At 42.4% G+C, this 11500-nt stretch overlaps 1 protein-coding gene across 1 annotated transcript in view; it reads left to right on the top strand.

Annotated features, from left to right (window-relative positions):
* Positions 1-11500, top strand: part of LOC104983888 (CUB and sushi domain-containing protein 1-like) — a 26014-nt gene that overhangs the window by 9111 nt on the left and 5403 nt on the right. Inside the window, exons 5-9 of the mRNA XM_010833413.1 lie at positions 982-1116; positions 1674-1847; positions 3762-3835; positions 5771-5882; positions 8311-8498. Of these exons, the coding sequence (XP_010831715.1) occupies positions 982-1116; positions 1674-1847; positions 3762-3835; positions 5771-5882; positions 8311-8498 (683 nt within the window). The remainder of the gene's footprint in view (positions 1-981; positions 1117-1673; positions 1848-3761; positions 3836-5770; positions 5883-8310; positions 8499-11500) is intronic.

Here is an 11500-nt window from a genome sequence, read left to right as displayed (position 1 = left end):
ATCTTTGTTGAATGAGTGGATAGATGGAGAGAAGGAGAATGGCAAGAGGAGGGCCCGTTTCCAGCTTCCGGGCGTGCACATGTGGTTGTGTCTGTGTGTCTTTCTCATGTGAGAAGGTGTGAGCACCTGTGAGAAAGTGCAAGTGAGGAAACAGGGCTGAGTCTCCTCTCCCGCCGCCTTCCGTGCCCAGACTGTCAGCGGCAAACCTTCTCCAGTGTGAAGTCTCGGAGCTCTTGGGTTTTCAGGCAGCTCTTAGACCAGGCGTCGCAGAACAATGGCTGGAGCGGGCCAGGCAGACACCAGCACCAGTGGGCAAGTCACTCCTGGGAAGCCCCTGGATGTGACAGAACCCTGGCAAAGCGGTTTCTTACAGGGTCTTCTCTAACCACGCAAGTGTTAGTGCTCAATTCTTCAGCAAGTGCATCAGCAGCCTATGTATGTCTTTTGGAAACTATATGCTATCTTTATTTAAAGAAAAAAGTACAGATAGAGAAATTCTTACCATCTGTGTATATAAACTCAAACATTTCTTCTCACGTCATAGGACCACATTATGGCTGGATTTGCCTCTGGTAAGGGCATGGCAACCCACTCTAGTACTCTTGCCTGGAGAATCCCCATGGACAGAGGAGCCTGGAGGGCTACAGTCCATGGGGTCACAACGAGTTGGACACACATAAGAAGACATCAGTCGAATAGCATTCTTTCTTTCTTGGTCTTATACATACTGAGACTGTGTTGTTTACTCCACTTTCATGGTGTGAAATGTTTTGACTTTGCTTTTGTATACTTGATCTAAACTAATGAGGAAATATTGGATAAAAGTTTTATTCTTTTGATTTACTGTCTTCCTCAGTAATTTCGCTGTTAAAAAATTTAGCCCCTTGTAGATGTCATGCAAAATGACATTGCAAAATGACATTGGAGCATTGTGTTGTGGTGGAAACTCTAGAATGTTGAATCCTGTTTGTTCTCTGACAGCCATCACGTGTGGCCAGCCTCCTCTGGTCCAGGACGGGAAGGTAGAAGGAACGGACTTCCACTGGGGTGCCAGCATCAGCTACAGCTGTGCCCATGGCTTCCAGCTCTCCCAGCCCGCCATCTTCTCCAGCGAAGGCTGCTGCTGCTGCTGCTAAGTCGCTTCAGTCGTGTCCAACTCTGTGTGACCCCATAGAAGGCCAAGGGGTCTGGAAAGGCGAGGTCCCCCAGTGCCTGCGTAAGTCCTCGGGAGCACAGACCACGGCACACAAACCTCAGGCTGCAGTCTGAGGAAGAGAGCCTGCGGGACTTGTAGCCAGGGTGCAATAGGTTAAAGACTCCACGTTTGAGACCCGCTGCCCACGGGCAGATTCTGTGCTTTTCTTCATCGTTGATTCCTAAGGATTTAATGCGTGTATGTGCTTTGTGACCCATTGGACTATAGCCTCTAGGATCCTCTGTCCATGGGCTTCTCTAGGCAAGAAGACTGGAGTGGGTTGCCATTTCCTTCTCCAGGGGATATTCCCTACCCAGGGATCGAACCTGCATCTCCTGCACTGCAGGCTGATTCTTTACCCACTGAGCCTTGCGGGGCTTAATGGGAGGATTTATCGGAAAGCAGTTAGAGAAGCTGAATAGACTAACCTGACCCAGGGGCACAGACTGTGCACTGACCTCCTGGTTGTCTTCTCTAGCTGTGTTCTGCGGGGACCCCGGCACCCCTGCCGAGGGGCGCCTCAGCGGCAAGAGCTTCACCTACAGATCTGAAGTCTTCTTCCAGTGCAAGTCCCCCTTCCTCCTGGTGGGGTCGTCCCGGAGAGTCTGTCAGGCAGACGGCACCTGGAGTGGCGTCCAGCCCACCTGCATCGGTAATGATGGCAAGACAGCCCTGGGGGTGGGGAGAGGGCGTTTCATTCTAAAGCTGGAGCGTTTGTGGGCACACAGGTGATGCTCTCCTGGGAGATTCTCTGTGCAGGCACTGACCAGCCACGCTGATGGCAGCCTCTTTTAAATCCTGCCGCGGAGCCTGGAGCTGACGTGACAAGTCATTTAAAAACAAATTCTAGACTCTCTTACCCTGGCAGCTCCCCCTCTGCCCATGTCAGCTGACAACTGCGACCTTCAGGGGAAAGACCAGTTTGCTGAAGATCTCACTGTTGCCATGGCACCAGAAGGGCCCCCCACTTCAGAGCCTGACCCCCTCTCCCCCAGCCCATCCCTGCTCCCCAGCAAACCACCTGCTCTGTCAGCCACGGCTGAAAGGGCTACAGGGTCACGCGAGCTCTGTTGACCTTCCAACATGAAGTGAAACTTACAAGTTAAAAGAGATTCTCTACATGACCTAAACCCTTCATTTTTAGACTAAATCTCTGTCTCTTAGGAAGGGTTCAGGTGGAAATTATACTGGTCGACAGTCACTGCATCAGTGACATAGGAACCAGAACCCTCCCTGCCTCCTTCCCAGCCTCCCTCCACCTCGCCCTGCAGACTAAGTTATGGCTGGCCGCTCCGTGCACCCTGCTTCCCCAAGCAGGAGAGGGCCTTCTGCACACACGCAGCAAGCAGGGAATGACTTCTATCCCTGGTTGTTTTCCAAGAAAGTAAATATCTACTTAAAAATACAGTGTCAACAATAATTTCTTTGAAACACTGCTTTTTCTAATTAAAGTTTACTGCCATTGGGCTAAAACTATCGCTTTGCTTTCAGTTCAGTTGAGTCGCTCAGTAGTGTCCAACTCTTTGCGACCCCATGAATCGCAGTACGCCAGGCCTCCCTGTCCGTCACCAACTCCCGGAGTTCACCCAAACTCTTGTCCATTGAGTCAGTGATGCCATCCAGCCATCTCATCCTGTCATCCCCTTCTTCTCCTTCCCCCAATACCTCCCAGCATCAGAGTCTTTTCCAATGAGTCAACTCTTCGCATGAAGTGGCCAAAGTATTGGAGTTTCAGCTTTAGCATCAGTCCTTCCAAAGAACACCCAGGACTGATCTCCTTTAGAACGGACTGGTTAGATCTCCTTGCAAGGGACTCTCAAGAGTCTTCTCCAACACCACAGTTCAAAAGCATCAATTCTTCGGCGCTCAGCTTTCTTCACAGTCCAACTTTCACATCCATATATAGCTATTTCTGAAAATCTTTAAAAAAAAATGTTTTTTTCTCTTCCCAATAGGTTAGTTTCTCTTGAAAACATACTTTTTTAAAGTTATCCATTTTGTTTTCCCATCAGCAGCTGGAGAGCTGCCGTACTGAAGCCACTCGCTGATTGCTGAAGTGCTACATTGTTTTAGACAAATATCACTGTTGGTCTGCCATATGCTTTTATTTTGAAGCATTAAGTATATTCCCCATTTTGAAATCTTGAGGAAAATTAGTTTAAGACATTTAGAATAATAGATGACCAAATGAGATGGCGATTAATTAACAATAAAAAATAAAAGGTCATAATAGGTAATTATTGAAGATTATATATCATTAACCAACCAATAAAGTATGTCAGTAGAGAAAAATTAAACCAGAGAATGGAAAAGAATGTGCTTCTTCTGACATAGAAAATAATATTCACAGCAATTTAGAGTCTGATAAAGCACTAAAGATTAACATCTAAAGAAGTCAGAAAAAAGATGAAAATAGCAATTTAATTTTTTAACTTTCTTGCAAAACATCTTGCCCACTTGTCAAAACACAATTTTCTGAATTCTGAAAGGCCTTTTAGTGAAAATATTAGAATTTCTGTAATAACCATATCTGGTTCTGATTTTTTTTTTAAGTTGTGAGTTTCAGATCCTGCTCATGACACCTGTCCAGACCTTGGTACTCCACAGTTTGGAATACAGAAGAGCTCAGGAGGGTATGAGGTATTCCATTTTTATTTTACTATGTTTTTCTCTATTTCAAAATGTAATTGATACTTAAATATACATGTGTTTATGTAGCATATCTGACTCATGTTACATTTGCCCAAATATAGTCCATTCAGAGAGGATTTCTCATTATTTTAACTGTTAGAACTGAGACAACGGTATCTTATTCACACAGGATTAATTGGTATATGAATTTCTGTTTGAAAGCATGTATATTTCTTTCTGTCTGCTGAATTGACACAGCAAATCTCAAACAGGGTGATTTTCCACTGATTCACATAAGAAGACTCCACTTGATGACTAGATAGAATAGGTTAATAACATTAAATTCCAGAGAAAAAAAAAAGAAAATGCCTTCAAAGTACATTAACACGAATATCAGAGAAATACCTGAAAATGGAAATTGAAGAAGCTTGAAATAAAATATTTCAACCATCTTAAGTAATTGAGTGACTTCAGGTTCTCTGATCAGATGGCTTTGAAAGGCAGAGCTGAATATACACACTACTTTCAAGTTACTGTTCCCATTCATTGAGAATAAAAGTCTCTTCTTCAGCCACTTCTCCTCCTTTTTCCTGAAGTGTAAACTGTCCTCATTTGATTGCCCTGATGCCACACTGGCTCCTTCCTGACAGCCTTGGTTCACTCTGCAAGGATAGCCTCACAGGTCCCCAAGGTTAAATCTAGCGCATTTTATGCAGGGTCTTGTGTGTGGCCTTACAGCTTCAGGTAACGTTTTCTGGCATATGCTGAACATATTGCAATACCAGAAAATACAAGATGTGGGTGTTCTCACTCACTCACCATAAGAAACCCAAGTTGTGGTCACCCCTGGTTTCAGTGATCGCTAACTTGCCTGCATGTGGCCTGTAGTAAGTGAACCTTCATGACGATTGCTTTCAGTGACGCAGTCCTGTGATCTGCTGTGAGAAGCTAATCGGGAGGGATGAACCCACCATTCCCCTTATGACAGAGTAGTTACACTATCCTGGATAACAGGTTGGACCCAAGGCAAGATTTACTAATCATTTTAAAGTCCGGATGCCATCTTTTAAAGAGATGACTGAGACCATCAGAAGAATAGTTGTGGAGGATTCTATGATGGAGTCCTTATCAGCCTCCAAGCCAGTTCCCCCAAGTGCTAAAATAATTTGCTAACAAACACTAATTGCTTAGAATAGGACTTGTTTAGTCTCAAAGTCACGTCTGACTCTTTTGCGACCCTGGGGACTGTAGCCCACCAGGTTTCTCTGTCCATGGGGATTCTCCAGGCAAGAATACTGGAGTGGGTTGCCATTTCCTCCTCCAGGGGATCTTCCCAACCCAGGGATCGAACCCAGGTCTCCTGCCTGGGCAGGTAGATTCTTTACTGCCGACCCACCTGGGAAGCCCAGAATAGGAGTAGCAGAGGGGAAAAAAAAAAAAAGAAAAACAGAAAAGGAAAAGAAAAAAAAAAAGAAAAGGAAAAGAAAATGATCACAAACTAAAGAGAGATAAGGCTAAAACTAAAGAGAAAAGGCATACTTTTGTTACCCAAATAAACTGCTTCTAAATAATCATGAGTCACTGTATCTAAGACCTCACACGATCCACTGAACAACCTGTACTGTGTCTAACACTGCCAAGCACAAGATGTGGGTTTGATCTCTCAGTTGGAAAAATCCCCTGGAGAAGGAAATGGCAGCTTAATCCAGTATTCTTGTCTGAGAAATACCTTGGACAGAGGAGCCTGGCAGGCTACTGTGACCCCCATGGGGGTCACAAAACAGTTGGACACAACTGAGCAACTAAACAATAAGAACAACTGTGTCTGACACTTTAGCCCACATTTTACATGTACACGTTGATTCAGACCTGACCCTGGAGCGTGCTTTCCAGTGTGAGTGTGTCCACGTCACCTCTGAGCTTGGTGCTGGCTTTCCCCTCCAGGTTGGAAGTATGGTGTTTTTCTGGTGCCGAAAAGGTTACCACGTCCAAGGCTCTACAACTCGAACTTGCCTGGCGAACCTGACGTGGAGCGGCATCCAGACGGAGTGCATCCGTAAGTGTGACCCTGTGCAAGGGCAGGGCCTGTCCACTCTCCAGCAGCTGGAAGAATTCACCTTCCTGAGAAACAATGAGGGGCTTATTTTTGTTTGTTTACTTTCCATTCCCTAAACTCATTTCTCAGAGTCTGACTCCCTGGAACCATCAGCAGCAGCACCCAGAGTTGGTTGAAGTTTGAATCTTGAGTGCTATCCTGCACACCCCTGCAGTATCTGAGCTCTGGGGGCCAGGGGCAGGTCAGGTGAAGAGGAGCAGGGGGACCCCAATCTGTAGTCCCCAGGCACCTCCGGTGATACCCAGGCCCCAAAGCCTGAGAAACTGTCCTTAACCAAAGACCAGTGAATAACATGCTGGTCAACACTCACCGAGAGAAAACCTGCATGTGCTACTGCTCCCCTAGGATGTTCACCTCAGGTCACTAAAGATCATGTGACTCATCAGAGTATTAATACAAGTGTTTAAACTATTCTTTTTGGAGTCCATATGAATTGATAATTCAAATACTTAGGACCAAGTTTTGTTTTGTGATTTAATCATTAGAATTAGGAGAAATGCAATGATTAGTAATCAACCCTTCATCCTCTACCAATCTAGGGCAAGGTAGTATCTAACTCTTACTACACAAATATCTTCTGAGTATGTAAGTTGTGAATTTTGTGTATTTATGTATCAGTATTTATTTCAAAGCTATCATCTCTATTCTAAATCTCTACGTGAATCCTCTGTGTGAATGTTATACAGAGATATCACACATACATGCATGTATATGTATGTATATACACATAGGTGTGTGCGTCTGTGTGTGGAGCTAGCTAACATTAGGTCTTCATTACCTTGAAAATTTGGAGAAGGAAATGGAAACGGCTCCAGTATTCTTGCCTGGGAAATCCCATGGACAGGAGGCTGGGAGGCTACAGTCTATGGGGTCGCAAGAGTTGACCTAGCAACTAAACCACCACCACCTTGAAAGTCTGTCAAAGTGAAAAATATTACAATACTTAAAAAGATTGCATTAGTGACGTTAATCATATAAACTTGTTTTATAATACTTGGCCAAGTCCTATATTTGAGATATAAATGTGTACTCTATGAAGAATGATAATTTATTTGAGATCAAGCATGGGGCTTCCCAGGGGGCGCTAGTGGTTAAGAACCCACCTGCCAATGCAGGAGACATAAGTTAGTGACTTGGCTTTGATCCCTGGGTCAGGAAGATCCCTGGGAGGAGGGCATGGCAATCCGCTCCAGTATTCTTGCCTGGAGAATCTCATGAACAGAAGAGTCTGGCGGCTACAGTCCATAGGGTCACAAATAGCTGGCCATGACTGAAGCAATTTAGCACAGCACATACACAAAGCACAGCATATTACAACCTTGGGGATTCCCTAGTGGCTCAGCAGTAAACAATCTGGCTGCTAATGCAGGAGACGCAGGTTCGATTCTGGGGTGGGAAGAACTCCTGTGGAAGGAAATGGCAACCCACTCCAGTATTCTTGCCTGGAAAATCCCATGGACAGAGGAGCCTGGCAGGCTACAGTCCATGTGGTCACAAGAGTCAGACACGACTTAGCAACTAAACAACAAAAACAATTACAATCTTATTTACTCCTAAATGATATTTTTAAAGGAAATAAGAATATATATTTCAATTAATTTTCTAAACACACAGTGGATTTTGACCAAAATTAATTATTCATTTAACTGAGCAGTAAATTTTCCAGTTGCTACTGGACGAAAATCAAAGCATATTTTAAAGTGCATATTAATCTCTTTGTGTTTAGTTTAAAGGACTGCTCTTTTAAGGAAATTTAACATATTATTTATCTTAGTGTTAGTTGCTCAGTTGTGCCCAATTCTTTGCAACCCCATGGAGAGTGGCCCGCCAGGCTCCTCTGTCCAAGGAATTCTCTGGGCAAGAATACTGGAGTGAGTAGCCATTCCCTTCTCCAGGGGATCGTCCTAACCAAGAGACTGAACCTGGGTCTCCTGCATTGCAAACAGACTGTTTACCATCTGAGCCACCAGGGAGGCCCCGTTTATCTTAACAGTATGTCAGAAGTGTTTATTTTAAAGCTATGATTTCTAAATTTATATAACATAATTACATACACACATGTATGCAAAGAAGGAGACTAGATAGACAGATGATAGATAGATGATAAATAGAAGACAGACAGAGACAGAGGAGGAGGAGAGAGTGAGGGAGGGGTGGAGGGAGAGGAAGAGAGAGACCTGGCAACACCAAGGCTCTGCTGTGCTGTAAGCTGCAGAGATCAGAGTGTCAGTGATCTGTAAAGCTCCCATATTCTCAATTTTAAATGGTAAACTAACTTTATAGCCATTTCCATCTCTTTCTCTGTATTTCCTTTGACACATATGCTTAGGCTCCAGTGGACTTACTAATGGACTAAATCCCATTTCAGCTCATGCCTGCTGCCAGCCTGAAATACCAGCCCATGCAGATGTGAAAGCCATAGACCTCCCCACCTTTGGCTACATCTTGGTATATACCTGCTATCTGGGATTCTTCCTCGCAGGTGGATCTGAGCCAAAATTCTGGGAAACAGAATCCAAAAACATATTAAAAAGATCATACATCATGACCAAGTGGGTTTTATCCCAGGGATGCAAGGATTCTTCAATATTTGCAAATCAATCAATGTGAATCACCATATTAACAAACTGAAAGATAAAATCCATATGATTATCTCAACAGATGCAAAGAAAGCTTTTGACAAAATTCAACACCCATTAATGATAAAAACTCTCCAGAAAGTAGGCATAGAAAGAACACACCTCAACACAATAAAAGCCATCTATGATAAATCCACAGCAAACATTATCCTCAATAGAAAAACATTGAAAGCATTTCCTCTAAAATCAGGAACAAGATAAGGGTGCCCACTCTCACCACTACTATTCAACATAGTTTTGGAAAATCTAACTACAGCAATCTGAGAAGAAAAAGAAATAAAATGAATCCAGATTGGAAAAGAAGAATTAAAACTCCCACTGTTTGCTGATGACATGATCCTCTACATAGAAAACCTAAAGACATGACCAGAAATTACTAGAGCTAATCAGTGAATATAGTAAAGCTGCAGGATATAAAATTAATCCACAGAAGTCCCTTGCATTCCTATATACTAACAATGAGAAAACAGGAAAAAAAAAAATTCAGGAAACAATCCCATTCACCATTGAAATGAAAAGAATAAAACAGTTAGGAATAAATTTACCTAAAGAAACAAAAGACCTATATATAGGAAACTGTAAAACACTGATGAAAGAAATCAAAGATGTCACAAATAGATGGAGAAATATACTATGCTTATGGATCTGATGAATCAATTTAGTGAAAATGAGTATACCACCTAGAGCAATCTATAGATTCAATGCAATCCCTATCAAGCTACCAACAGTATTTTTCACAGAAGTAGAACAAATAATTTCACAATTTGTATGGAAATACAAAAAACCTCGAACAGCCAAAGAAATCTTGAGAAAGAAGAATGGAATTGGAGGAATCAACCTGCCTGACTTCAGATTATACTACAAAGCTATGGTGATCAACACAGCATGGTCCTGGCACAAAGACAGAAATATAGATCAATGGAACAAAATAGAAAGCCCAGAGATAAATCCACACACCTATGGACACCTTATCTTTCACAAAGGAGGCAAAAATATACAATGGAGAAAAGACAACCTGTTTAACAAGTGGTGCTGGAAGAACTGGTCAACCATCTATAAAAGAATGAAACTAGAACATTTTCTAACACCATACACAAAAGTAAACTCAAAATGGAATAAAGATCTAAATGTAAGACCACAAACTATAAAACTCTTAGAGGAAAAATAGGCAGAACACTCTCTGATATAAATCACAGCAAGATCCTCCATGACCCACCTCCCAAAGTAATGGAAATAAAAGCAAAAATAAACAAACGGGACCTGATTAAACTTAAAAACTTTTGCACAATGAAGGAAAACATAAACAAGGTGAAAAGACAGCCTTCATAATGGGAGAAAATAACAGTAAACGAAACAATAAAGAATTAATCTCCAAAATATCCAAGCAGCTCATGCAGCTCAATACCAGAAAAATAACCCAATTAAACAATGGGTCAAAGAAATAACAGACATTTCTCCAAACAAGGCAGATGACTAACAAACATGAAAAGATGCTCAACATCACTCATTATCAGAGAAATGCAAATTAAAACCACAATGAGGTACCACCTCACACTGGTCAGAATGGCTGCCATCAAAAAGTGTACAAACAAATGCTACAGAGGGTGTGAAGAAAAGGGAACCCTCTTACACTGTTGGTGGGAATGCAAACTAATATAGCTGCTATGGAGAAAAGTGTGGAGACTACTTAAAAAACAGGAAACAGAAAAAGAACTGCCATAGCACCCAGCAGTCCCACTGCTGGGCATACACACTGAGGAAACCACAACTGAAAGAGACAGGCGACCCCTTTATTTGTTGAGCTCATCTTTGCATGAAGTGTTCCCTTGGTATCTCTGATTTTCTTGAAGAGATCTCTAGTCTTTCCCATTCTATAGTTTTCCTCTATTTCTCATCTCTCCTTGCTATTCTTTGGAACTCTGCATTCAAATGGGTATATTTTTCCTTTTCTCTTTTGCTTTTTGCTTCTCTTCTTTTCACAGCTATTTGTAAGGCCTCCTCAGACAGCCATTTTGCTTTTTTGCATTTCTTTTTCTTGGGGATGGTCTTGATCCCTGTCTTCTGTACAATGTCACAAACCTCTGTCCATAGTTCTTCAGGCACTCTATCAGATTTAATCCCTTGAATCTGTCACTTCCACTGTAAGGGATTTGATTTAAACCATACCTGAATGGTCTAGTGATTATCTCTACTTTCTTCAATTTAAGTCTGAATTTGGCAATAAGGAGTTCATTATCTGAGCCACAGTCAGCTCCTGGTGTTGTTTTTGCTGACTGTATAGAGCTTCTCCATCTTTGGCTGTAAAGAAAATAATCTGATATCAGTGTTGATCATCTGGTGATGTCCACATGTAGAGTCTTCTTTTGTGTTGTTGGAAGAGGGTGTTTGTTATGACCAGTGTATTCCTTGGCAAAACTCTATGAGTCTTTGCCCTGCTTCATTCTGTACTCCAAGGCCAAATTTGCCTGTTACTCCAGGTGTTTCCTGACTTCCTACTTTTGCATTCTAGTCCCCTATAATGAAAAGGACATCTTTTTGGGGTGTCAGCTCTAGAAGGCCTTGTAGGTCTTCACAGAACCATTCAACTTCAGCTTCTTCAGCATTTTGGGGCATAGACTTGGATTACTATGATATTGAATGATTTGCCTTGGAAACAAACAGAGATCATTCTGTCATTTTGAGTGTATCCAAGTACTGCCTTTTGGATTCTTCTGTTGACTATGATGGCTATTCCATTTCTTCCATGAGAAACGCTGGGCTGGATGAAGCACAAACTGTAATCAAGATTGCCGAGAGAAATATTAATAACCTCAGATATGGAGATGACACCACCCTTATGGCAGAAAGCAAAGAAGAACTAAAGAGCCTCTTGATTAAAGTGAAAGAGGAGAGTGAAAAAGTTGGTTTAAAGCTCAACAT

This window comes from Bison bison, unplaced genomic scaffold, assembly GCF_000754665.1.
Source record: "Bison bison bison isolate TAMUID 2011002044 unplaced genomic scaffold, Bison_UMD1.0 scf7180017863606, whole genome shotgun sequence".
Taxonomy (NCBI): domain Eukaryota; kingdom Metazoa; phylum Chordata; class Mammalia; order Artiodactyla; family Bovidae; genus Bison; species Bison bison.
Note: the sequence above shows the minus strand (reverse complement) of the source record. Positions and strands in the feature narration are given on the sequence as shown.